Raw genomic sequence first — 25,202 nt, forward strand, 5'->3', positions numbered from 1 at the left:
GCAGAAATATATATTGTGGGAAAAAAAATCTGTGAATGGGATCTCAGAAAATGCACCAAAACTGACAAACTTCTTGAAACACACTCCAGTGAATCAAACTGAGACAGGCAATCAGCTATGGTGATAACACAAGGCCTGTGTTCAACCTTAGACTGAAAGTTGGCTGATGTCAGAGGGTGCTAGAGAACTCAGGCTTCTTATGCCAAAAACACACATTACAAGAGGTTTGGTGGCCCTAGCAAGCTAATCCTCCACCTGCAGTGCCAGCATCCCAAATAGGCACTGGTTGTGTCCTGACTGCTCTACTTCCCATGCAGCTCCTTTGGTAATGGGCCTGCGAAAGCAACAGAAGAAGGCCCAAAGCCTTGCGACCCTGTACCCATGTGAGAGACCCAGAAGAAGCACCTGGCTTCGGATCAGCTCAGCTCTGGCTGTTGCGCCCATTTGGGGAGTGAATCAGTGGATTGAATATCTTTCTGTCTTTTCTCTGCAAATCTGCCTTTCAAATAAAAATATTAGGGGGAAAAACCTTCCGTGAAAACTGAAGATTCTCTAACATATGGAATCAATGTGTTTAAATTCTCCTAAACGTTCGGAGACGGAAATCACCCTGGTAGCGAAAATACTGGCTACAGAGCCCACCAGCAAAAGAACGACCCCTTCCCTCAGGTCACCTTTAGCCCCGCCTTCCCGGCCCCCGGAGCCAATAAGCGCCGGAAGTCCTCAGAACCTAGCCCTCCTCCGGGCCAATGCGGCGGAAGGACCTGCCAGTGCGCCGAGCGGCAGGTGAAGGAGCACCGCCCAGTTCCGCCGCGCCCACCCGGGGCGGGGTCTGCGCAGGACGCGCCCAGGGCGAGGAGGCCCCACCCGCGCAGGACGCCGTGCTAGTGAAATCTCACTAGAAAACTCCCACCTCCAAGTTCCTCAGCACTCTCGTTGAGTGGGAGTTTACTTCATAGCGAGACTATTTAAGGCATCCCTGTAAAGGTTCACACAGTGGGAGACGGGTCCTGCGCGGCTTGGCGCCCTTGGGATGGGAAGGTTCCGCCTCCAAAGTGGCAGGAGAGCCAATAGGACGCAGCGTGCCCAGAAGCGCGCTCCAATGGGATGGCAGGACCCGCCCCCTGGCCGCGGGCGGAGCCAATGGCCGCTGAGAGGCCAAAGTGCGGCCGGGGAGTGGAAGATGGCGGCGGCCGTGGCGCTGAGCGCCGCTTTGCGCGTGGCGCGCAGGGCCCTGGCGGCCGCAGGGCCGCGGGGGTCGCAGGTGAGAGAGGCCGCGGGGGCGAGGAGGGGTCTTGCAAGCTTTGACGTCCTGCGGGGCCGAGAGATGCGTTCCTCCTCCGGCTCTCGAAGGCCAGGCTGACGTTGCGCCCGGCTGCAGTCGCCGCGCGTTCCGAAGGAGAAGTTTGGGGCTGTGCAGTGAGGTCGGACTAGCGATGACCGCCAGGCAGCACGGGCCCCGGGCTCCCAGGTCGGGACAGGGTTCCTGCAGCGTGCCGGCTGCCTTCCCGGGCCCCTCGCGTGACTCGCCCCTGCAGGAAGCGAGCCTTGTCAGTCAGGCATCTGTGGCTTTCTAAGGAACACTTAGGTGGACCTCTGTTCCTCATTGCCAGAAGCGGCTTGGGTTTTTGTTTCTGTTTTTGGTTATTTTTTCATTCCGTCCCACTCAACACTATGCACTTGCTTTCTCCTTCTGTGAGCCCATGGTTGACTGGGACTTCATAATCCCTAAACCTCCTGGGGTTGGGGGACATGAGCCCAATTAGCTCAACTATTCCTCCACTGATTCAAGTCACTCGAGCTAGATTCCACAGTAAGAGGCCAGATGTGACATCCCAACAAGGGATCAACTTGTGTCTAACAGCAAAATGGCACTAAAACCGAAATAAAACTAGCAAAGCTATAAAGATCCGGAAAACAAGTCATGGAAATAAGTGGTGTGTGTAAACAGCTTTAGCCCGGAGAAGTGTTGCCAACAACCGCTTTGAGATTTGAAGCCTGCAGAAGGGATGTGTCAGGTGATTGGGTCCATTCCAGGACCTTTCCCCTGCCTGGGGAAGGTGTCACAGCCAAATCCTGCTAGGATCAGAACCCTGTTACCTAGCCAAGCCCCCAGTGCCCTGCTGCTGGGTGCCCTGAAACTCAGGAGCTTCTCCCTTGAGCAGACCCCACTAATAGAATGAAAGGAATGACTAGGCAATCCAGCTTCTGCCAGCCCAGACTGACTCAGCAGGACAGGCCTTCCAGCTCCCTCCTGCCCTTCAGGTCCGGGGAGCTGCAAGTATGACCGATGGGGATGAAGTGGCCAAGGCCCGGCAGGCAGTTCCCGGGGCAGCAGCCCCTACCATCTTCTCCAGGATCCTGGACCGAAGCCTCCCGGCTGACATTCTGTATGAGGACCAGCAGGTGGGGTGCCCCGCAGGACCCAGCCCCTTCAAGGGTTTCATAGACACCCCCCTCCCCAGCTTGTTGATGTCACCTGGTGACCTGTGGCCTGTCACTGCTCCCAGTGTCTGGTGTTCCGGGATGTGGCCCCTCAGGCTCCCGTGCATTTCCTGGTCATTCCCAAGAAACCCATTCCTCGGATTAGCCAGGCCGAAGAAGAAGATCAACAGGTGGGAAGTCTAGGGGCCGGGGTCTGGCTGGGTGGTGATGTGGGTGTGTTCCAGGTCAGGCTGCTGGGAATGCAGCTGCCCCATCCCTCTCCTTTCCCTGTAGCTTTTAGGACACTTACTCCTTGTGGCCAAGAAGACAGCCAAGGCTGAGGGCCTGGGCGATGGATACCGCCTTGGTGAGTGAGCTTTGGCCCCAGGGCCCCTCACCTGTGAATTCTCATTCCTGTGTCTCAGTAGGATCTTCTTGACCTCTCCCATAAGCCTAATCCCCCAAGTTCTCTTCCAGTGATCAACGACGGAAAGATGGGGGCACAATCTGTCTATCACCTGCACATTCACGTCCTTGGGGGTCGACAACTCCTGTGGCCCCCAGGCTGATCCTGCCAGTGGACCCGGGACCCCAGACCTGGATATTTGGCTGGCTGTGGGAAAAGCTGTCCCTGTGATTCTAATAAACATTTTCTTTATCAACTTTGCATCCTTATCTTTAATAAAAAAATGGAATACATGGTGCTTGTCCCTCGAAGTGGCTCACCTTGTGCTTGCAGCTGTGTGAGCAGAACTAATGGACGACAGTCCCAGGTCAGGTGTCCACCCTGTGCCTGCAGTTCTGTGAGTTCCCAGGTCCAAGAGGGCTGTCCCAGGCCATGCTGCCTGAAAAGTAGCAACTGGAATGAGTCCAAGTAGTTCAAACCCAAGTGTGAGGCATGCTCAATCCTGGCTCGTATTCAGAGCCCAGAGCCGTTTCTAAGGGCCACTGGGAAGATAATGTCAGGGCTTTCTCTTGGAGAATAAGTAAACACACAAAAGCTGCTACCTCCTCACAACTCCATGAGGCTCACCAGGTTTCTCTTAGGCTGTGTCACGTATTTTCGACCTTAAACATTTTCAGATCACCCTCTCCCACCAAACTTTTGGGAATGAACTAAGCAAATTACGGCAAAGTTACGGTTGCCTGTCCACCACAAATACATCAAACAGGCGTTAATCTTTAATCTACAACCATGTCTGTCTTCAACATAGTCCCATAAACGCCTTGCAGAACTGTAAAGGCTCATGGGGTGGGGGGTCTTGGGCCACCGGAACCTTAGAATCCTGCTGGAGCGGAATGGCCGGAACTTCGGAAGATAGCACCAAAGTTGACTTCCGCCCCGCCTCCTACGACCATCCTAGCCTCTGCTTCCCCCGGCTCTGCTTCTGCGCAGTCTCCGGGAATTGTTTGCAGTCTCTATGGCAACCCGGTAGCTCGGGTAGGAAGATGGACACCACCGAGTCTACCGAGGGGTCGCACCTACGGTGAGAGCCGCAGTTCTGGCTGCTGGCGTCAAGGGAACAAGGGAGACCAGCTAAAAAAGGGGGGAGGGGTGTTTTATCTGCACGTCACTTTTTTTTTTTTTTTAGTTCTTCAGAAGTTCAGCCCAGCTCCGGAGGGCCAGAGTCCACTTCAGAACAGTTCCCTTCTTCGGATGGCAGTCCCAGGACTGCCCTGGCAGCCGCCACCTCAGCAGCTGCAGCCGCCGCATCAGCTGCATCAGCTGCTACAGCCGCCTCCACCGCCAAAGCAGCTGCGTTGTGTGCCAAGAGCAGGGCGCCCTATTCCGGGTTCACAGAGCCTTCCTCTGACAGTCTTGAACCCAGCCCTCCCCGCAAGACAGGCCACAGGGGTCTCTGCCTCGAGCCACTTTACATCTACACGGCTCGGGACCCCTATACTACAACTGAGAGCTCCACCCCTGGGCCTGGTCTCTGCAGCAGCTCAGGTGCTGGCCAACCCTCGGCCCTTGGCTCCAGCTCTAGTCCTGGCCACCCCTCCGCTGTTGGCTCCAGCTCTAGTCCTGGCCACCCCTCAGCTGTTGGCTCCAGCTCTAGTCCCGGCCACGCCTCGGTCCCTGGCTCCAGGCCTGGTCCAGGTCATGGCTCTGCCCCTGGCTCCAGCTCTGGTCAAGGCCATGTCTGTATTGCGACCTCTGATTTGGATCCTGACTCTGGCTCTGGCTTGGGTCCTAGCCACGGCTTGGGCTCAGTCCCTGGCTCTCGCTCTGGGCAAAGATCTGATCCTGCCTCTCAGCCTGGTCCAGCCTCTCAGCCTGGTCCAGCCTCTGGCACCTCTCCGAAGTTCAGAAGCCTTGGGACAGATATGACCCCTGACTATGCCTCCCTGGGTGACCAGTGCCCCTGGGAGGCTGAAAAACCACAACAGTGGGAGTTTCTGCAAGTCTCTGAGCCAGGTTCCCGTGGACCATGGAAGTCTTCCCAGGTCGCAAGGAAGCCCTGGGTTTCTAAGGAGATGCCACTGCGGGGCCAGTGTCTCCTCCACAACTGGGAGGAAGAGGTAGGAAGGGTCTGGCCTGCTTCCTTGTCTTTCTGGAGGCTGCTCCCAGTTTCCTGAAGGAGGTGGTTAATGATGAGGGGAGGGATTCACAGCCACTCAACCTGGGCCCACAGAGAGCCACCAACCACTTGGATCAAGTCCCAAGCCTGCATGATGGCTCCGAGAGTTTCTTCTTCCGGCATGGACACCTGGGGCTGCTGACCTTGCACCCGCGGTCACCCATGTCTTCCAGCACCACCCACAAAGACTCTTTCCCGCCCCCAGCAAACCTCCACCAGCCACTACGAGGTGTGAAGGCATGAGAGACATGGGCAGAACGAGCCCATCAGTTGCAGAACAAATGAGAACTGGGGGTTTCTGCTGCGGTAGGGGGTGGTTTGAGGGTAACATCCCCAGTGGTTCCTTCCTTTTCTCCAGTGGGTCTCTCTGAGCCCAACCCCTTCACTGCCCCCTCCCTTTGTCTCCCCACCCCGCCCAGGGAAGCGTGAAGCCATGGTAGAGATGCTCCTTCGTCAACAGATCTGGTGAGAGCCTGGGAAGCCAAGGGACTGGGGGGCGGGGGGAGGCTGAGAGAGAACGGCTTTGATCTCCCTCAGGACTGCAGTCAGGAAGTACAGGCTGAGCAGCAGCCCACAGGGAAGTTGTATGAAGTCCAGTCTGTGACACACCAGGACTACCGAATGGAGCTGGTGCGTTCAGGGCCCCCCGCCCCAACAAAGGTGAGAACTCACCCACCTGCTGACACAGCAGGCCTCCAAGGCTGGGTGGGGATTAGGGGAGAAGGGTAGGGGACCATGGGCCAGCAGCAGAGACCAAGAAGACAAGGTCTTTCTCCTTCCCAGCCTCATGACTACCGAAAGGAACAGCCCGAAACCTTCTGGAAGCAGAGGGCACCACAGCTGACGGTGTGTGTCCAAGGCAGGGACTGTGTTCTGTGCTGGCTTGGGGTGGGGAGATGGGGCAGGATCTGGCCTCACCCTGGCACTCCCGCAGGGTGTCAGCAACATCAGGACGCTGGACACCCCATTCCGGAAGAACTGCAGCTTCTCCACGCCGGTGCCGCTGTCCCTGGGCCAGCCTTTGCCCTATGAAGATGAGAGTCACCCCTTTGGACCAGGAGCTGTGTCCTCCCTCGCTTGTCAGGGAGGGGGCAGAACCACTCCCATCTAAGGGGCGGCACATGGGCTCTCCCTGGGTTTGGAATGCAGAGGTGGAAATGAAGTTCATTTTCTCTGCGCTTGATGAAGATGGTGTGACATAAAGGGTTCTGTCTCAGCCCGAGGCTGTGCGTTCAGGGCTTCTGTCAATTACCCCGTCCACAGCCTGGGACCTTCCCCTTGGGGTTGGCTGGACACCATGACTTGTTATTGTTGTTTTTATATTTGGCCAAAATATTCTGATTTAGATACAGATATTTACAGTAGGAAGGGACGGAGGGGACCAGCCAGGGAGGGCAGGTCAGGGCAGGTCTATGTACAAGGCTGAGCTGTGGTAGGGTTCCGTGCACACTTTGGCTGCATGGAGCAACATCGGTGGAGGGATGGTAGCCACTGCCCGCCCAGGTACAGCAGCAGGAGACTGACTTGGGAAGAAGTGGCCTCTACAGGAGTCCAGGAGACCCTTTCCGCTCTCCTAAGAGCCAGTAGGTTCGCATCTTTCCTTTTCCCTGCAAGTGGACAGCCAACACAACTCATTCTTCTGTTACTTCCTACCCGCTTGCTTCCTCCCCACCCCCATACACCCCACAGGCACTCCCGTCCTCCCTGTCTGCAGCCCTTCCCCGTGGCCTGTCATCACCTTCATCTCCACGTCCCCCCGAAGCTCCAGCTGAAAGCACCCTAGCTCATCCAGGGCATCCTTGGTGGTAGAGGATACATGGATCTTCAGGGCTGTGGGGGGAGGTAGGCAAAGGGAGGGTGGGAAGAATCAGAGAAGAAATGACCAAAACCAAGGATGGGGCACTTCAGAACTGTCATCTAACTGTCATTAGAGATTGGGAAGAACTCTGAAGGGATTGGGGTCGAGCTGGGGCTGAGAAGTGAGGTCTCACCTTGACCGTTCGACTCCATTCGAGAAGCAGTGTTCACTGTGTCTCCAAAAAGACAATAGCGGGGCATTTTCAGGCCAACGACCCCAGCGCACACTGGTCCTGGGAGAAAAAAGAGGTTTGGAGCGCCTGGGGAAGAGGCAGAGGAGACCAGGGCTAAGGCAAGAGTCAGCCTTACCTGTGTGGACCCCTATGCGTAGCCTCAGTTGGTCGTGGGGCCGGTGGCGGATACGGAAGGAAGAAACTGCATCTAGTAATGCTAGGGCCATCCGGGCAATTTCTGGTGCATGGCGTTGACCGTTTCGGCCTGGGAGGCCAGATACCACCATGTAGGCATCCCCAATGGTCTCCACCTGGTTGAGAGCAAACATGGGGCAGGGGAGGAGGAGAGGGAGATGAGCTAGATACCACTGGGGGCCAGAACAATACCTAGGGGGCTATATGTCAATGGCCTGAGAGTCTGCATGGAAGTATGTGGGGAGGTCACAAAATCTTTACCCCCTCTCCCTCTTCATCTCACCCTCTGGGGAAAACTCAGAACCCTTTGGTTGAATGGAAGGACACTCCACCTGCCCGAGGACCTGGACCCAGGGGCTGTGCTGTCAGGCAAGGGGCAGTGAGGGAGCAAGCTCAAGTGAGGAACATAACGGCTGTCAGAGGTGGAAGGCACACACTCAACTTGGGACACTTACCAAAACTTAGTGAGGAATGTTCTTGCTTTAAAGAAATATACACTAACCATTTAGGGTTAAAGGAGTACTATGGAACTCTCACATGGTTCAGAAAATACATCATAAGGACATATATCTTTGCAAAATGTATCACATAGAGGAAGGCATAACTAATGGATCTGAGTAACTGGCTTATACATGTTCTTTATTATAGAAACAACCAAGATGGTAGACCACCCATGTGCAAACACATATATAGACATGTCCATTCAACCAATGCAGAGATGGGCAGGTGTGCTGTAGGTAAGACATGTGGGATGCCTGAGTCCCACCTCAGAATGCCTGGGTAAAAGCCCCAGTTTCTGCTTCCTGGTGATGTACACCCCTCTCCCCTGCCCATCCCACATGGGAGACCTGAAATGAGTTGTAGGTTCCTGGTTCCAGCCTGGCCCAAGTCCCAGCTGCTGTGGCATTCAGGGGTAAATCAGTGACTGGAACACATGAGATCTATGTCTTTCTCTGTCCCTCTCTCTTCATCTTTCCCCTCCCTCACAAATAAAAGACCAAATCCATTATTCCCATCTTACAGATAAAACAACTGAAATTCAAGGAGATTCTATTCCTTACTAAAGGCAACAGTGACAGAGCCACTATTCAAGATCAGATCTTCTGTATTCCTGAGGACAATGAACCCTGCCCTCTGTCAGCTCCATTACTTCAACAAGAAAGCTTGACTACATGTGTTCACATCTTGCCCTTCACCTCTGTAAACCAAGCTGTACTTCCCCCTGTGTGATTCTTCCATGTCTGGAGGAGACTGGCAAGAAATGACAGACAAGCTGTATCAGCCCTGGTTGGGGGAGGAGACTCAATCCCGCGGCAGTTTTGATTAAGGAAGCCTACATCGTCCCAAGACACCAGACTAGAGCAGAGAGCTGGAGTGCTGAGCGCATCTGCCTGCAGAGGGCACACCAGCATGAGACTGCAGGAGATCCTGAAGCAAGAACCAACTATGGAGGAGGTAGGCTATGTCAGGTCCACAGAGATAGGGTACTTCTCTGTTGGCTCTTAAATCTGAGAGACAGAGAAGGCTGTCACCCACAGGCTCACTTCCTAGTGCTCACGAGGGCTAGGACTTGAGATGGGCCACAGGCAGGAACCAAGAACTCAATCCAGGTCTCTCACATGGATAGCTAGGACCCAACAACTTGAGCCATCATGACTACCTCCTAGGGTCTGCATGAGCAGGGAGCTGAAGACAGGCACCAAAGCTGGGCCTCCAACCCAGGCCTGCTGATGTGGGACAAGGGCATCTGGACAGCTAGGCTCGTTGCCCGTGTGGTCTCAATAGGAAGGCTATCCCCACTCTCACCTTGTAGACGTCAAAGTTGTCAATTATGGCATCAAAGCAGGTGTACAGGTCATTAAGAAGTGTCACCACCTAACCGGGATGGACAAGCAGAGGCTTTTGAGATTTGTACCCAACTTTCCAGGAATAATTAACCCATGGGCCCTAAGTGGATAACAGGAATTCTAGAACAAACCTATCTCCTTTCCCAGCCAGGCTCCTGGGCCCTGGCCCTACCCGCTTTCGCTCACCTGCATGGGAGTGCTCTCTGCTGACAGCGCTGTGAAGCCAACAATGTCACTGAAGTAAATGGTGACGCTGTCGAAGGCCTCTGCCTGCACGGTCTCTCCCCGCTTTAACTGCTCGGCCACTGAGCTAGGAAGCAAGGGTGCAGCTATGAGCCAAACTCTGAGAAAGAGGGTAGAAGGAGGAAAGCAGCAAGGGGGACATGGCTGCAGTAGGACGGTAACGGAAAGGGATGGTGTCTGGGAACACATTACAAGCCAGGGCAAGGACAGTGAGGTGTGGCAAGGGAATCCTGTGCAGATCAAGGTGGGGCTGCTGAGCACACACACACACTGAGGCCAGGACAGGGTCCTAAAGGTCAAGAAGCCAAGAGAGAAAGCAGCCCAGAGCACCTACACCAACAAGGTGTTCAAAAAGACCAAGGTTTTGAAGATCGGGGTGCAGCTTTCCTGGGATCCTGATGAGGCAGAAGCCAATGGAGAAGGGGCCCAAAGGAAAATTCTGGAAGGGGGACAAATGTCTTACTGGGGCAGGATTTGGTAGAGCAGCGCCTCAGCCTTGCGTTTTTCCTCCAGATAGGCTTGCGTGCGTTCCTCGACCAGCTTCTCCAGGTTATTGGCATACTGTTCCATGCGCAACAGGAGGTTGTCCAGTATGCTGGTGCCACCCTCCCTGGGTAGGTGGGGTGTGGTGGGGAAGAACAGGATCTGACACTTTTGCCAAGACTCCCAGGACTCCTGACCCACCCCCCACAACCCTGCTCCCAGTCCTACCTCACCCACTAAGGCCCTGGGAGCCCCTGCCCCTTTTACACTTTCTCACTTGTTAAAGCGGCGTATAAAACCCTTGATCTGTCCAAAGTCTGGCCGCTCAGCTGGGTCCTGGGCCCAACATCGCTCCATCAGCAAAACCAGCTCTTCGTTCAGTTGGGTTCCGTCAATGCTTGGCCGGAAATATGGCCGCTGACCATTCCGGACCTTCTGGACAATCTCTGGGGGGGTGATGAAAGGTTAGGATGAGAAACAGGACTCCCTATGCCAGAGGGCTGGTGGAAAGAAGAGGCCCTGAGCAGTGGGCTGACTCGCACCCTTTGGGCTGAGGTCCAGGCCTTCCAGGTAGAAAGGACCACTCCGAAGCGCTATCTCCTGCAGGATGATCCCAAAGCTGTAGACGTCAGCCTTTTGCATGCCGGCGGTTGGCAAGGCATTCCCACTGAGGAGTTCTGGGGCAGTCCATAGCTTTTCTGAGAAAAAAATAAAAGGGACAGGCTAGTTGGGCCTCCCAAACAATGCACCCCCAAGTCCACCCAGCTCATTTCTATAATGCTCCCCAATAAAGCATATGCAGGCCTCACTGGCATAGAGGGCATGGCTGTCGTCAGGTTCAGCAGTTGACCGGAAGCTGGCCAGACCATAGTCCGTGATCTTGAGCACAAAACGGCTATCCACCACACAGTTGGAGGACTTGAGACTCCCATGGGATGAGATAATGCTGTTGTGCAGAAAGGCCATACCCTAGCAGAATACAAGTCAAGATGTGGAACTGGGTCGGTTGTGACGTAGAATAGCCCCTCTCTGGAAGGTGGTCTCTAAGCAGCTTTTTAAAGATCTGGAGGTCTTACACGTGGCAGGCTGAGGGGCAGGCATGAGAGAGTCAGCAGTGAAGACACCACATGCCCTTTCAGAATGCCTCCAGCTCCTGACTACGCTCTCCTCCCAATGCAGAGCCTGCAACCTGCAGGGTAGTGGTAATGGTGCAAGTGGTTGGGGTCTTGCCACCCATGTGGGAGACCCCGAGCGAGTTCATGGCTCCAGATTTAGGCTCCAGCTAGAGGGCCTACAGTGCATTTGGGGAGTGAACCAGCAGATGGGAACTTGCTCTTACTGCCTCGCTCCCCACTCTTTTCTCTCTGCCTCTCAAATAAGTAAACATGGCAAACTGATTTCAGAAAGCATCCTTTGCACAATTTCCACCCAAGGAAGTTAGCAGAACAGGAAATACATCCCTCCTCACTGGCTGACAGCAACATATAGACACCCAGGGATAGGAAACAGTGTTTTTCTTTTTAAGGCAGATTTACAGAAAGAGAAAAGAGAGGAGGACAGAGAAATCTTTCATCTGCTGGTTCACTCCCCACCCAAATGGCTGCAACAGCCACAGCTGAGTAGGTCAGAAGCCAGGAGCCAGGAGCTTCTTCTGGGTTTCCCACATAGGTACAGGGGCCCAGTGCTTGAGCCATCTGCTGCTGCTTTCCCAGGCACATTATCAGGAAGCTGGATGCGAAGCAGAACAGCTGGGATTAGAACCAGCACCCACATGAGATGCTGGCACCATAGGCAGAGGATTTATCTGCTGTTCCACAGCACCAGCCCTGGAAACATTCTTAACAGGAGGGATAAGAGCAGCTTATTATCAATTATTACCCTAGAAAGGGAACCAGTCTCCCGAGAAAGGTGATTCCACTGCACAATAGTGAAAGACACATTAACTGTGAGGTTGAACAGCAAGAACAAGATGAGGTCTACAATGGGGCTGGTCACCAGGAAGCCAAGGCTTGACCCAGGCACCAAGAGGAGCTGAATGCACAGGCAAGCCAGTTAGGGTGGAGGAGGACTATGATCTACTACAGGAGTGCTGGCTCCAAGAAAAAGTGGAGTACATGATAAATCAGGGCAGCCTGGAAAGTGGTCAAAAGTAGGTGATGACTGCTAAGCTAAGACAGAAGACACAGTGGGACCAGAGAGGAGAGAACTTGGCCTGGCCGTGGCCTCTGAGGAAGCCTGGTCCTAAAGTAGTGTTTCCCAAACCAAAACCCTGGAGCCCCTCCACATCAGTTCTAAGTGGGACAGAAAAAGGACTTAGGGTTCTGTTTGCTGATCCTAAACATAGTCCAAATGGTTAGTTCTGGCCTTAAAAAATTGATCATTCTAGTCTATGGGAATTCTTCCCTTTCATTGTTGTTGATGATGATGAAATTATTTATTTATTTATTTGCTTACTTACTTATTTACTTATTTGAAAGGCACAGTCACATAGAGAAAAGGACAGACATAGACTAAGAGAGGAGAAGGGTGGGGAACAAACTCTTCCATCTTTGGATTCACTCTCAAGATGGTCGTAATGGCCAGGGTTAAATCATGCTGAATCCAGGAGCCTAGAACTCCATCCAGATCTCCTTCAAGGGAACAAACATTTTGGCTGTCTCCCACTGCTTCCCCAAACACATTAACAGGGAGCTGGATCAAAAGTGGAGTAGCCAGGATTTGAACCAGTGTGCATAAAAGATGCCAGAGTCGCATGCAATGACCTAATCCCCCTACACCACTCCTCTTTTATTTCTTCTGGTCATCAGCAAAACTTTTGGGAATCACCAAATCTATGAATTTCACTCAATGGAAACATCACAGAAATGGCCAGGCTTCTGGCTCTATTCAAAATCACTTTTTCATTGACTGCTGTTTTCAGGGGTCACATTTTTCTTGTATTTATCATCACACCTGTAGTTGACTATGATGTTGGCTTGACCTAATACTTTATCTCTCCTATGATGGTTGACTTATTCTCTCTCAAATACAAATATCTTTTTAAATAACTTCACAATTTCGCAGCAAACCAAAGCCAGCCTTGGGCAGTGAGTGGTTATCCACTAGGCTTGCTCCTTGGCTGGGACCAGCTTCTGAACCAATGTCCAGGGCTGGCATTGTGGCCCAGGGGGTTAAGCCACTGCCGGCATCATCAGCATCTCATATCAGAGCACAGCTTCAAGCTCTGGTTTCTCCATTTCTAATCCAGCTCCCTGCTATTGCTCCTGGGAAAACAACAACAGAATGCCCAAGTACGTGGGCACCTGATATCCACATGGAAGACCTAAATGGAATTCTAGGCTCCCTGGCTGTTGTGACCATTTGGGCAGTGAATCAGTGGATGGGAGATCTCTTTGTTTCTCTATCTCTGTTTCTCCTTCTCTCTGTGTCACTCTGCCTTTCAATAAGTAAAAAATACAGCTTTTAAAAGAATTTTAGACGCAGCACTGTGACATAGTAGGTTAAACCTCTGCCTACAATGCCAATATTCCATAGGGACACTGCTTCAAGTCCCTGCTACTGCACTTCTATTCTAGCTCCTGACTAATGTGCCTGGGAAAGTAGTGGAGTCATTTAGCCCCTTCACCCAAGTGAGAGACCCAGAAGAACCTCCTGACTCCTGGCTTCATCCCGGTCCAACTCGCCATTGCGGCCATTTGGGGAAAGAACCAGCAGATGGAAGATCTCGCTGGCTGTGTAACTGTGCCTTTCAAATAAAAATAGAATAAGTCTTTAAACAACAAAAAAGTTAGAACACCTGTCCACTTGTCCAACCCATGGAAAAATTTAATTTTAGATCTGCATTAATCCATACGCCTTTCAAGGTTATTTGAAAATAGATAAAACCTAGTATAATGGCGGGATACTAAAGGCTTAGTACAATTTTTTTGGTTTATTTTACAAATAAATGTTCTTTCAAAAATTTCAGTTTTCTGAACAAAAGAATAGACATGCCAAATACAGGTCAGAGGGTCCAATGATGAGAAGAAAAACAAGAGATAAGCATGTTCAGACACCCCACTCATCATTTCTGTGCCAAGGGATTTGAACTTTAAATTTATTATTATTATTATTAGGGAGACAGAGAAACAAAAACAGAATGGAAGGAAGGGCACACACTCATTCACTTGTTCGCTCCCCAAATGCCCACCCACAGTGGCCAGGAGACAGTAACTCAAGCTATGTCTCCCAAAGTGAGCGGCAGGAACCCAACTGTGTGAGCCATCACAGCTGCCTCTCAGGGTCTGCACCAACAGGAAGCCAGAGTCAGAAGTGGAGCCAGGCATGGAACCAAAAACTTAGGCCTCAGATACAGGCCTCCTCATCAGCTAGATGCCACCCTGCCCCCAGCCAAGGGATTGTCACACACACATTCCTGGAGGTCACGGAGACAATGCAGAGAGATGTAAGATATCTAACTTGAAAGACAAGACTTCCCCGCAGGTACCAGCCTCCTCGAACCAGATAAAGCTCACTCCCCTGCTTGCCACTACACACCTGAGATCTCTGGTCTAACCATGGTTACCTAGCCTCGGCACGAGACGGACAGAACACGACCATCAGGGATGAGACGGAAGAGAGCCATCAGGTGGGCATGGGGGAGACTCACCTTCACAAGGTCATTAATGAGTGAGTAACGGAACATCCAGTCCAGGTTGATGCTGTCATTTTCTAGAATATCCTGGTAAGGGACACGGAATAGATTATGGCTGTTCTCATCCCACTAGCTGTCACCTGGCAGACGGTCCATCTACCATGGTTCCACACTCCCTAGCCCTGTCTTGTCACCTGTAAACTCCCCCGAGGGCAATATTCGGTGACAATGCAGATGTTAGGAGGGTCGATGCAGGCCCCAATGAAGCGAGTGAGATGGTTGAACTGGACGTCTCTCATCTGCCAGAAAGCCATCGGGAAGGACGAGAGAATCAAAAGAACTTAGAGTCAGACAGAGTGACAAGAAGACCTTTCTCTTGGTTGTACCTACAGCTTAAAATCACTTGCATGTAAACACCAAGATCACTTGCGAGGATCACCCAGCCCTTCTAGCCAATTTTCCTACCCCAACCATGTTTAACCCTCATCCTCCAGCCAGACTGCATCACGTACGTGTTTGAGTTCAAAGAGGACTTGACGGGTCAGCTCAATGCGCTTCTTGTTCACATGCTTGATGGCGACCACATTTCCCTGATGGTGAGGAGGAAGAGGAAGGGGAAAGCAAGTGTCAGGCATGTCTGGGCAGCACTGGAGAGCAGCCGGACACCCAGGAGCTCAGCTGGGCACACGGAAGGTGGTGGTAGATGGGGATGAGACTGGATGAGATGATGGGGGACCAGAACAAGCGGACGACTGTTCACCTTGAAGTGACCGGTGTTGGCAAAGATCTGGTATTTCCCATGGGCTGTCATGAGCGAGCCGTAACTGGATCCCCGCTGGGGCCAAGGGCGACATGGAGGCGGAAGGATGAAAGGAACATTAGATGGTGGTGGGAGTGCAGGGGCTGTCGTTATAGGCCAATGTGCTGGGAGAGGTCCAGGGTGAGAACGGATAGTGGCAGGGAGGTAGGCACAGGGCCAGCCGGCAGGGGCGAGGGCTCACCAGTGACAGTGTCAGGCGGCTGCCTGCACCTTTATGGCAGCGCTCCGAGTTGCCAAACTGCAGTTCCTCCCAGCGGATGCGCCACAGCATGCTGGCCAGCTCCTTCTCCAACATCAGCTTCCTGTAAAGACTGCACACCTCAGCTGACCGGCCAGCTTGGCCCCGCCACCCTCACAGCCAGCAATGCCAATGGCAGCGGCCAGGCAACCTGGCACCTCTTGCAGCTGGTATGCCGCTAGGGAGGCCACCCTAGAGGGATGTGGCATTCTCTACATGCCAGTGTGTGTCCTGGGCACACTTCCAAACACATGGTACAACCGAGGAGAAGAAAAAAAATCACCTTGGAGTTCAGCACCCCCTCAAAATGACTGGTTAGGACAGCCAGCCTAAAACCCAACCCCAAGTGAAATGAACTGCTGCCCAGAAGGCCACGACAGAGAGAAGCTGCTGCTAGGTCTCAACAGACACCTGCTGCTCTTCTCCCACGTGATCAGAATCCCCTGTCCTCAGAGGTAGGGGAGGCATGGGAGGCATGGGGAGACAGGAGGTGCTGCTCAGCAAGAAGCCCAGAACTTACCGGAAGATGAGAAAGCTGGACACGCCAAACATGATGAAGGTGATTCCTGTGCCCAGAGCCACGATGGCCAGCGTAGAGAGAGGAGCTGAGGGGCAGAAGGAGACCCTGAGAAAGACTGGGAGAGGGGACTATAGAGCGGGCTAGGACCAGGCTTGAGGGCAGGGAGCTGGCAGGTGTCTGAGGGAAAGGAGTCAGGGTGGAGAGAGAGACGCTACAGCCCAGGGTGGGCGGCAAGTGAGGGCGGGGACAGGGTGCAGGCGGCGGGGCAGGAAGTTCAGCTCCCGGTCCCTGCACACACCCACTTTTATCACAGGACGGGTCGTCCAAGTCAAAAGCACAGGGGGGGTTGTCCAGGGGTGGCGCTCCCTTCACCCAGGGAATGGGCCGTCCTGTCCACCAGATCTGCTTCTCGGCTCCTGAGTAGTGGGCTGCAGGCTGTGAGGAAGCAGAAGACTGGGCCCACGGGCCTGCTCCCCTGGCACCCACCTGCTGGACCTCTCTTTGCCCCTCCCCCCACACCAGCCTCCCACCCAGCCAGAAGGTGTCACTGCCTCCCTGACCCTTGAAGACTGACTGTGCAGGGTTTTGCTCCCTTCCCTGCCCTCTCCCCCATCACCTGGAAGTCCCCCGAATCCAGGTCTCCCATGGCCCACAGAACAAAATCGGTCTCCCGGTCATTGTTCTTGTCCATCACCACCAAGCCAGTCACACCTAAAATGGAAAGGAGCCCAGGCCCCCTGCTCCACTGAGCTCTACCCTAATCCCCTCTTCCATCCCTCAGTGCCTCCAACTGCCTCAGAGCCCATCCCCACCCCAGTTCCCCAGAAATAGGCCCACCCATGCCACGTGCTCCAGCCCCAACTAGCTCCAGGTCTGCTTCCTCCGCTGTCCATCCAGTCCACGCTTGAGCTCGCCACCAGCCCTTAGGGTCCCATCAGTCCCATCAGGGTCCCCCACCAGGAGCCTACCATGGTATCTTCGCCCCTGCATCTTCTCCACAATCCGCAGTCCGTCCCCCCGGGAGCCTCCCTCCTGGATTGTCTCGTTGAGGACTTCGGCATAGAGCATGATGCCGTCATAGAAGCAGCCAGCGATGAGGTTCATCTAGGGATGGTGGCTCTCTGCAAACGCCCCACCAAGGCCCCTGCTCCAAGCCCCTGGCCCCACCTCTAGGCCCCCCTACTACCTCTTCCCCCCTCTGCTGTACCCTTCCCCTCCTCTCCTTCCTAAAGCACCATCTCTATTTCACTAATCCTGGGAAGGAGGGGCCGCAGATGGAAGTGGACAGACCCTCCTGCCCCATGGGGCTTGCTCACTGCCTGCCCTTGACACTGAGCTGGGAGGAGGAGTCCTTTCTGGAAAGTGGGCCTCTCACTCTCTCAGGGGAAGGGAGCTACTCACCAGAGAGGGAGCCAGCTCCACGCCGAAGTCTTCCCGGGCTCTTAGGAGCAGACGCTTCTGGAATTCCTGATACTCGGGATTTGGGGGTTCTCGGTAGGTGATCACCAGCACAGTCTGTACCAGCAAAACAGGGGGGAGCATGAACGGGGTTCAGGATGGACATTGGGGGAGATGGAGAAACTGGGAAAGACAGACACAATCTAAAATATACATGGGTAAGTTGGAAGGCTCCAAGGATACTAGACTCCACATGTGCTTGCATGTGCGCACATGTGTGAAGGCAAGTGCTCACACCTGTCTGGTGTGCTTAGCAGCACTCCTCCGTGAAAGGCCCCACTGGTTCTGCAAAGGTGGAGACCCGGCAATAACAGCCAAAGCCCATCCTCAGCTTCCTGTATGCTCACGGTCTGATCATCAGCTCCCCTCTGGTGTGTTCATAGTCATCCATGTCTCCAACCAAATGATGACATCATCCTGTGAGCCTGAATGAAAGGAATCCCAGGTCCCGGGACAACTGGGGCAGAAATATCCTGACGCAGGCACTCCTCCTGTGAAGACCTGTGAGCTCACTCACTTGACATGTGCAGCACGCCTACCCCAAGCAGCATCATCTATCTCAGACATGTGTGTCACTGTTACACTGTCATGGATAAGCAAACAGCCCATGTCTGCACATCTGTCACCAAAGCACCTGCCCAGCTCCCAGGGGCCACACAGGTGTGTGTCCCCATCACTGAACCTTACAGCCTCGACGAGACAGTCCCTGCTTAGATAATAAACTGAAATTCCCACATCAGGAGGACTTCAGCTCAACACATCTGTGCAGAGTGTCTCTGTGAAATGGTCTCTTGAAATCTAGCCATTCTTCCTGTTTTGTGCATGCTTGCCACAGAAAGCACATGTGGGCTATGACACATCACCGACATCCGAGACGATCAGCGTACATATCTGGAATGAGGATACAGAAGCCAGCTTCCGACATGCACTTGTACTAGACCGGAGCTTTCTCCAAGATGCGGATAATATTGCTGGAGCATATGAGTGCTTGATCAGACACTTCTAATTTTCCCCATCTCAGACAAAATAAAAAAGCAGAGGAGCAGCTGGTGCCATGGCGTAGTATGTTAAACCTCCACTTGGGGGTGCCAGCATTCCATATGGGTACTAGTTCAGGTCTCAGCTGTTCCACTTCTGATTGTGCTTTCTGTTAAGGTGCTTGAGAGAGCAGTCGAAGATGGTTCAACTCTTTGAGTCCTTGCATTCACATTAGAGACCTGGGAGAAGCTCCTGGCTTCCAAATGGTCCAACTCCAGCCATTGTGGAGTGATCTAGCAAATAGGAGATATTTCTGTCTCTCTTTACCCCTGTATCTCTGCCTTTCAAGTATAATTCAGTAAATCTTAAAGAAGTGGATAAAGGATGAAACAGGAAGAGTTCCTTAGGCAACATTTGTTCCAGAATATAAGAAGAATGAGAAACGGGGCACTGCTGACCAACATTTAACAAGTCAGCATAAGAAATAGAAAAAATCAAGTTTAATACAATTTATAATCCATTTAAAGCTGATGGCGAGGACATTTTATACCTTTTTAACATTTAGTAACTCTCTGGGCTATTTGGTTTGCTCGGCTAGCAGCCCTCAACCTGCTGATCTCAGGATCGCCTGGCACCCTTACTATAATGAGGACCCCAAAAACCCTTTTGTATATGTGGGGTTCATCTAGAAATTAAAACTCATAAATCATGAAAACACAAGCACATACAAGGGACTGGCATTGTAGTGCAGGAGGTTAAGCCCCCTCTCGCAACACTGGCATCCATATGAGCGCCACCAGTACGTGTCCCAGCTACTCCACTTCCAATCCAGTTCCCTGTTAAGGCACTGGGGAAACACGGTCCAAGTGCTCACCCAACGGGAGACCTGGATGAAGCTCCTGGGGTCCAGTTTGGCTTGGGCCAAGCTCTGGCCACTGCAGCCATGTGGGGTGTGGTCAGTGGATGGAATAGCTCTGTTTCTCTCTCTCTCTCACTCTAACTCTGCTTTTCAAATAAACAAATACATCTTTTAAAAAAAAGTAGCACAGGAGCCATCCATACTTGTCAGAGTGATAACAGCATGGCTGTCAGAAATGGCATTATCCCACGACATGTAACCTCTTGTAAACTCCACTGTATAATCACAGATGAATGAATGACAAAGGCAAAGAATGATGTAGTATTATTTTCCAGATTTTACCTTATAGGGCTCCCTAAAGGATCTCAGCAGCCCCCAGGATCCCAAGACCATGCTTTGAAATGTTACGCCACACTGTTTTGTTGGGGCCCCTAGCTACTTATAAAACCTAAACTAAACCAAACCAAAACAAACATAGAAACAAAACCCAACAGTTTTACTCAGGAGCTAGAAGGAGAAGCTAGGCAGCTATGGACCCCAGATGGACAGCCAACAAGCAAGGGCTGTCAGTGCTGGTCTTGGCAGTGGGCAAAAGCCAGGCCTGCACTTGGGAAAGGTGTACTGGCAGGGGACACATGTGCGCCTCCCACTCTAAGACCTGCTTGGGTCACAGTGGCAGATGCTGCCAATGACAGCCCAGAGAGACAAGGGATGTTCGGCACGAAGAGATCGTGCCTCCCCAGCCCTCCAGGTGAGCAGCCTCCACTGTTGCTGGTGAGGTGCTCTCCTCCTGGTCCCTGTGTGATGAGTTCTGCCAGTCATCCTCTGAGGCCCCAGAGCCCAGGCACTGATGTCGGCACTTGCACTGTGTCTGCTCTTCTCCCCTACCTTCCTTGATGACCTTGGTGTCCAGTATCTGCCAACACTATTCTTAGCTAGATTAATTCCTAGACCCACACTCCCTCTCCCCATCACACACCTTCATTGGCATCTATATATACCTATTGGGGCCGATGCTAGGCTTCTTCTTCGACCCACCCAGTTCCTCTGTGTACTCTGCTTTTTCAAATGAATACATAAATAAATCTTCACAAATACCTGTTTGTGGCTATGACTGAATGGAAGGGGGAAAGCGCATCAACACCCTTCATTGCAGAGCCCTCTCCCCTGGGAGCTGCTATCCAACTCAGACATGGCTCTTTGTCCCAGGAGCCACAGGTCCCTGGCCCCCTTTTTCAGTCTGAGACTGCAGAAGGACAATGTCTTCTGGGGACAGGCTCTTGCCACCCTTGACTGGTGTTGGCCTCCCAGCTTCCCTCCACACCTGCCCTGCCTCCACACTGGGGAAGGATAAGCAGTCTGCTGCCGCTCCCCTCCCCTTTCCATCCGACGCCCTGGTCTGCCTCTCAACATGGTCTTCACTTCCCAATGCCTTCCTCTTGTGCTGAAACAAAGTCCCCCTCTTTCTTGTTCGGTTCAAGTCATGCCAAAAGCAAGGTGGGGAGCTGAGAATTAACAGATAACTGATTCCTCCCCCTACACTAAGCACTGGGGTCCCTTGGCAAACAGGAATTCTCACACAAGAAGGTTCTGGAGCCCTACATCAGGAAGAACCACAGCCCACCCTTGACCATGCCAGCCAAAGCATAACCCCTTGGCTATTCTCTTCTCACACCACTCTCTTCTTCATCTTTCAATAACACATCACAATATATTCCTGTAACAGTATTTGCTGTGTATTTGTCTACTGTCTGTCTATCCTGCCAAACATAATCTTCCAAAAGGCAGGGACTTCATCTGTTCTCCCTGCCTACCAGCACCTGACACAGCAATGGTGACCTCTCGGGAGCTTAGGAAACACCGGTGGGATGAGCCAGCTTTCAGATGTGCAAACATACACTGAGAAATATGTTTAGTTCCACAGTGGGCAGACTGATGCGCAGGGCACCCCGGCAAGCCCAGGGAGTGACTGTCCCCCAAAGGGACAATAAGGGGCCTGGGTCTTCAAAAACATGGCACCATTACCCAGACCAAGGTGAGAAGGCTACTGTCCCCGCCACTGTCTCCATTCAAGTGTGACCATCACAGACTCCCATTCAGGCATGCCAACAGATAATGTCATTTGGGAGGACTCACTTGTCAGTCCCAACCAAATGCATAATCACAGCCACAGAAAACCTTACTTACTCCAGGGCAAGGACTACCTGGGTCCAGCCCTCACATACAACCACAAAAACTCATATAGTGCTGGCATTGTGGCACCTGTGACATCATCATCCCAAACTGGCACCTGTTCAAGTCCCAGCTGCTCCACTTTTGACTCAGCCCTCTGCTAATAGCCTGGGAAAAGCAGCAGAGGATGGCCCAAGTGCTTGGGCCCCTACACCCATAGGAGAATCCTACAACAAGCTCTTGCCTCCAGTCTGGCCCACCCCTGGCCACTACAGCCATTTGAGAGTGAACCAGCAGATGGAAGATACTCTCTAACTCCACCTTTCAAATAAATAAAATAAATCCAGAAAAAGAAAAGAAAGAAAAAGAAACAAGCTAACTTAGGGTGAAAAGCACCTTAAGGCTATTTCATTACCTCTTCAAATCATCTTTGGAAAGGCTTGCATGGATAAACAGCAAACACTTCCATATTTAAATCAGTGGGAAATCAGCAGGGGAGTTAGGAACCATTCCTGGGGCTGTGTGTGAGAGGCAGAGCTTTGGGGCGAGGAGAGGAGAGCATCACAGACAAAATGAACAGAGCACAGAGGCCTGAGGACCAGGAGCCTGCCAGTTGGGAGGCTCAGCAGGAGTGCCCAGTGAGTCAAGACTAAAATCGCAGGTAGGGGGCCGAGTACAAAGCACAGAGCACCTTAACCGTCATCACGAGGGTTCAGCGCACCATCCTGCAGGGAACAAGCCATTGCAACCGGGAGCAGAGGAGTGCAGTGAGCAGCGTCATGCCAGGCGTCCTTCCAGATTCTGTCTAGAACCCTGATATCTTACCCCTACTTTCTCAATACCCCAGCTCCAGCCGCACACTGCCTCACACGTCTCTAACCACTCGCAGGTGGACTCTCTGACTTCCATCTCCCCTTCTCACCCTACCTGACTTCTGTCACTAGATCAACCCTAACAACCAGACAAATGCTGTGAAGACTCCAAATGCAAGTCCCAGAGCTTTCCTTATCCCAACAGCCCTGTGGTGTCCTGTGCAGCTAATGAGAGCCAACTCTTCCTTTTGGCAGCTTGGATGCCCCCACCCATTCCAGGGGCATCTTAGTCACCGTTAGACGACAACTTTCAGTACAAAAAGGCTTCCCAAACTCACACCCCAGCAACAACCCACCCCACTCTGAACCTCTTGGCCCAGCCACCCTGCTCCAGGTCCAGTCACTTGGTCGTGCCCCTGCACGTGTTCTGCCTTACTGTACCACGTGACACCTCATCTCTCCAAAGGGTGGGGACACTGCCGGGGGGCCGGCTCAAGGTCCTGTCCTGGGCCCCCAGCCCAGCCTCCTGCTGGCTAGCATTTAGCAAAGCCAGCATCTGAAGCCTCTGCAGGTGGCCTAAGTCAGTCTCAAGCAGCAAAATACAGAGTCCCAGAGGGAGACTAGATTCAGATATGCCAGATATGCTTCTACAGCTGCTACTCTGCCCTTTGGGCTCCTGGGGGGGGGGGGGTCCGGTGAGACCAAGAAGCTCTAGCCAAGCACCCTGCCTGCCCTGACGCCAGTCCCATGTCAGATGTGATTGCGGTAATACCTGGAAGGCCTCACGCAGGGCCTGGGCCTGCTCCTGGGTGCGATTGTCCTGCCAGGGCCGGCCAGCAGAGCGGGTGGGCCCCGCACGCAGACTCTCTCCGAAGACGTCCAGGTAGAAGAAGATGTAGTCGCCGCTGGTCAGGTTCTCTCTCTGGGCCTGCAGCAGGATCTCGTGAAGCATCTCCAGAGGCCCACAGATATACACAACTGGGGGCAGGCAGAAGGGTACCTGAGCAAGCATCCACCACCCCACCCTCCCTGAGTCAGGGGAAAAGGCACCTCAACCTATTCACTACCACTGCCCTCCAGCAGATGCTCCCCTCCCCAGGAGCCACTGCAGGTCCTCAGGGCCCTGGGACCATCAGCACCATATGGCAGAAGACAGCCTGACTCCACACCCCAGAATGGAGCAGCCACTCTCCAGTCCCTCCTTTTCCCGGGGGCTCTGCCTGCTGCTGCCCCCTCACTTGGTGGCCTCCCACTTCCTGCCTCCTCCCTGGGCTCAGAGGCACTGGCTGCTGTGAGTGTCTTGGAGCAAACTTGGCCTGTTCTTTCCCAATCGAATCTGCTGAGCCCCAAACCACGCTTATTATTATTTTTTTTCTGGGGCCACCAAGATGTCCCAGTGCCACAGTCTGGGAGTCCTCTGCTTGCCAGATGGGTGAGACTTGCTGAGTAAACTGAACTGCCCTAGGGCACCCCCTTCTTGCTCCCCAACCCCATATGCTGCCCCCAGTCCTAACTTCTCCCTGGTCCAACCTGCATCCCACCCCACTCTTTCATGCCTTGTTTACATCTGCCAATGGTACCCACAAAACACATGGGCACTATCACATGCAGGTGCTCTGTCAGTATGTGCATTTGTCCCCAACCACCATGCCTGCTCCTCACTGCCCATCTCCCCGCCACCACCCCACCTCTACAAGTTAGTCCCCATGCCCGGGGCCACACTCACTGCGCCCATTGGCCCGGATGAAGTGGGTGGCCTGTTCGGGACCTCCTGGCTCCCGGGCGTACACATGGTACTGCACGCTCAGGTTGCTGCCCTGCAGGGCCTCGAAGACACCCTCCGTGGTGAAGTAGTGAGGCCGATCGTCCATGCGCGCGTCCAGATACAGCAAGGCAGCACGGGCCGTCCAGTTGAAGTGCCCATGCAATGTCAGTACGAACTCACCCAGCTTGGGTGCTGAAGGGCCAGTGCGAACCAGGGTGCGGTAATACTCATTCTTAGCAGCAAAGCCGGAGGCCACAGCACCAGCCGTCAACAGGGGCAGGCGCCAGTGGGAAGCAAAGCGGGCCACAGTCGCGGCTGGGTACACGCAACCCGGGCCCAAGAGAAGGTCAGGGTCATGGTACAGCTTGAGGTCCACGGCACGTAGTGGGGCCAGGTACTCGGAGCAGGCACCATTCAGTTCTGAGCTGACAAAGCGCAGGTCCACGGGCAGTGCCCGGCCCAGTGCCTCCACAGCCAGGGCCACGGCAGGACCCACCCGTGGCCAGGCCCAGGCGTAGTTCAGGTTGTGTTCGGGCAACACTACCGCCAGTGTCAGGTTCCGCGCCGCTGGTGGGCGCACACCACCTGCCAGGCCTGCCACCAACAGCAGCAGTGATGGCAGTGCCATGGGGATAAAGCAGCAGCCCCACCACCAGCCCCAGGTGCTGGGGCCGCTCTGGCCTAGCTGGGAGGCACCCAGGCCAGAGCCTGGGGGAGAGGGCCAGGGAGAGAAGTGGGGACAGGACGAGCAGGCTGGGAGGGCACGGAAAATAACCGGGAACCCCGCAGGAGGAGAGGAGGGGAGGATGCCCCCACCTCGCTAGCCTAGGGCCAGGACTGAGCCCCCAGGGAGAGTGGAGGGTAGCTGGAGAAGGGGGTCGATCCAGGGAGTCTGCGACCGGGATGGGGACGACAGGGAAGTAGCTCAGGAGGAAAGGGCGGGGGAGGTTCTGAGGCCAGGATGGGGCTGGCGGTGGAGGTGGGGTGGAGGGAAGACTGGTCCCAGGAAGCGGCCTGGGGGGTGGGAGGACCTCACAGCTCCCGAAAGCGCTGGGAGGCCAGCAAGCAGCGAAAAACAAGAACCAAGGGGAGGCAAGGTGGGAGGACGCCCGCGGCGCGCAAGGTCTGGGCCATGGGCCGGCA

At 53.7% G+C, this 25,202-nt stretch overlaps 4 protein-coding genes across 9 annotated transcripts in view; 2 read left to right on the forward strand and 2 right to left on the reverse strand.

The window, feature by feature from the left end:
- TMEM8B (transmembrane protein 8B) overlaps window positions 1-974 on the reverse strand; it is a 37,936-nt gene extending 36,962 nt beyond the window's left edge. The window contains exon 1 of the mRNA XM_058672187.1: window positions 868-974. The gene's annotated coding sequence lies outside the window, so the exon portion shown is untranslated. The remainder of the gene's footprint in view (window positions 1-867) is intronic.
- A 59-nt stretch (window positions 975-1,033) lies between these two features.
- HINT2 (histidine triad nucleotide binding protein 2) lies at window positions 1,034-3,091 on the forward strand. 3 transcript variants are annotated; one of them, XM_004581002.2, is made up of 5 exons: window positions 1,106-1,264; window positions 2,266-2,406; window positions 2,511-2,615; window positions 2,719-2,791; window positions 2,902-3,091. In XM_004581002.2, the coding sequence occupies exons 1-5, from the start codon at window positions 1,184-1,186 to the stop codon at window positions 2,991-2,993; spliced, it is 492 nt and encodes a 163-aa protein (XP_004581059.2). In that variant the 5' UTR covers window positions 1,106-1,183; the 3' UTR covers window positions 2,994-3,091. The 3 variants fall into 3 exon arrangements, with proteins under 3 accessions (XP_058528177.1, XP_058528176.1, XP_004581059.2); XM_058672193.1 differs by lacking the exon at window positions 2,511-2,615 and having other exon boundaries at window positions 1,053-1,264; XM_058672194.1 differs by lacking the exons at window positions 2,266-2,406; window positions 2,511-2,615 and having other exon boundaries at window positions 1,034-1,264.
- A 706-nt stretch (window positions 3,092-3,797) lies between these two features.
- SPAG8 (sperm associated antigen 8) lies at window positions 3,798-6,222 on the forward strand. 3 transcript variants are annotated; one of them, XM_058672537.1, is made up of 7 exons: window positions 3,798-3,911; window positions 4,017-4,947; window positions 5,061-5,235; window positions 5,426-5,471; window positions 5,552-5,666; window positions 5,790-5,852; window positions 5,941-6,222. In XM_058672537.1, the coding sequence occupies exons 1-7, from the start codon at window positions 3,874-3,876 to the stop codon at window positions 6,115-6,117; spliced, it is 1,545 nt and encodes a 514-aa protein (XP_058528520.1). In that variant the 5' UTR covers window positions 3,798-3,873; the 3' UTR covers window positions 6,118-6,222. The 3 variants fall into 3 exon arrangements, with proteins under 3 accessions (XP_058528520.1, XP_058528521.1, XP_058528523.1); XM_058672538.1 differs by having other exon boundaries at window positions 5,790-5,843; window positions 5,938-6,222; XM_058672540.1 differs by lacking the exons at window positions 5,790-5,852; window positions 5,941-6,222 and having other exon boundaries at window positions 5,544-5,658.
- An 86-nt stretch (window positions 6,223-6,308) lies between these two features.
- On the reverse strand, window positions 6,309-24,867 carry NPR2 (natriuretic peptide receptor 2). Of its 2 annotated transcripts, XM_004581003.4 has the most exons (22): window positions 24,021-24,867; window positions 23,067-23,272; window positions 17,417-17,530; window positions 16,984-17,119; window positions 16,632-16,726; window positions 16,318-16,450; window positions 16,016-16,100; window positions 15,439-15,559; window positions 15,198-15,272; window positions 14,950-15,027; window positions 14,632-14,736; window positions 14,453-14,524; window positions 10,614-10,773; window positions 10,347-10,502; window positions 10,082-10,250; window positions 9,785-9,931; window positions 9,265-9,388; window positions 9,038-9,106; window positions 7,173-7,347; window positions 6,998-7,096; window positions 6,745-6,836; window positions 6,309-6,613 (listed from the first exon to the last, which is right to left on the reverse strand). In XM_004581003.4, the coding sequence occupies exons 1-22, from the start codon at window positions 24,685-24,687 to the stop codon at window positions 6,548-6,550; spliced, it is 3,144 nt and encodes a 1,047-aa protein (XP_004581060.2). In that variant the 5' UTR covers window positions 24,688-24,867; the 3' UTR covers window positions 6,309-6,547. The 2 variants fall into 2 exon arrangements, with proteins under 2 accessions (XP_004581060.2, XP_036352655.2); XM_036496762.2 differs by lacking the exon at window positions 15,198-15,272.
- Between the last annotated feature and the right edge of the window lie 335 nt (window positions 24,868-25,202).

The sequence above is a fragment of the Ochotona princeps genome, chromosome 14 (genome assembly GCF_030435755.1).
Source record: "Ochotona princeps isolate mOchPri1 chromosome 14, mOchPri1.hap1, whole genome shotgun sequence".
Classification (NCBI taxonomy): Eukaryota; Metazoa; Chordata; class Mammalia; order Lagomorpha; family Ochotonidae; genus Ochotona; species Ochotona princeps.

Bases quoted from the DNA above. Each gene is read 5' to 3' on its own strand.
- SPAG8 (XM_058672537.1), top strand. From the start codon at position 3,874: ATGGACACCACCGAGTCTACCGAGGGGTCGCACCTACG. The intron at 3,912-4,016 runs GTGAGAGCCGCA...TTTTTTTTTTAG, and splicing joins ACCGAGGGGTCGCACCTACG to TTCTTCAGAAGTTCAGCCCA. The intron at 5,472-5,551 runs GTGAGAGCCTGG...TCAGGACTGCAG, and splicing joins CTCCTTCGTCAACAGATCTG to TCAGGAAGTACAGGCTGAGC.
- NPR2 (XM_004581003.4), bottom strand. From the start codon at position 24,687: ATGGCACTGCCATCACTGCTGCTGTTGGTGGCAGGCCTGGCAGGTGGT. The intron at 16,727-16,983 runs GTAGGCTCCTGG...TTTCCATTTTAG, and splicing joins GCAGGGGCGAAGATACCATG to GTGTGACTGGCTTGGTGGTG. The intron at 6,614-6,744 runs GTGATGACAGGC...GTCCACTTGCAG, and splicing joins GGGGGGACGTGGAGATGAAG to GGAAAAGGAAAGATGCGAAC.
- HINT2 (XM_004581002.2), top strand. From the start codon at position 1,184: ATGGCGGCGGCCGTGGCGCTGAGCGCCGCTTTGCGCGTGGCGCGCAGG. The intron at 1,265-2,265 runs GTGAGAGAGGCC...CCTGCCCTTCAG, and splicing joins CAGGGCCGCGGGGGTCGCAG to GTCCGGGGAGCTGCAAGTAT. The intron at 2,792-2,901 runs GTGAGTGAGCTT...GTTCTCTTCCAG, and splicing joins GGGCGATGGATACCGCCTTG to TGATCAACGACGGAAAGATG.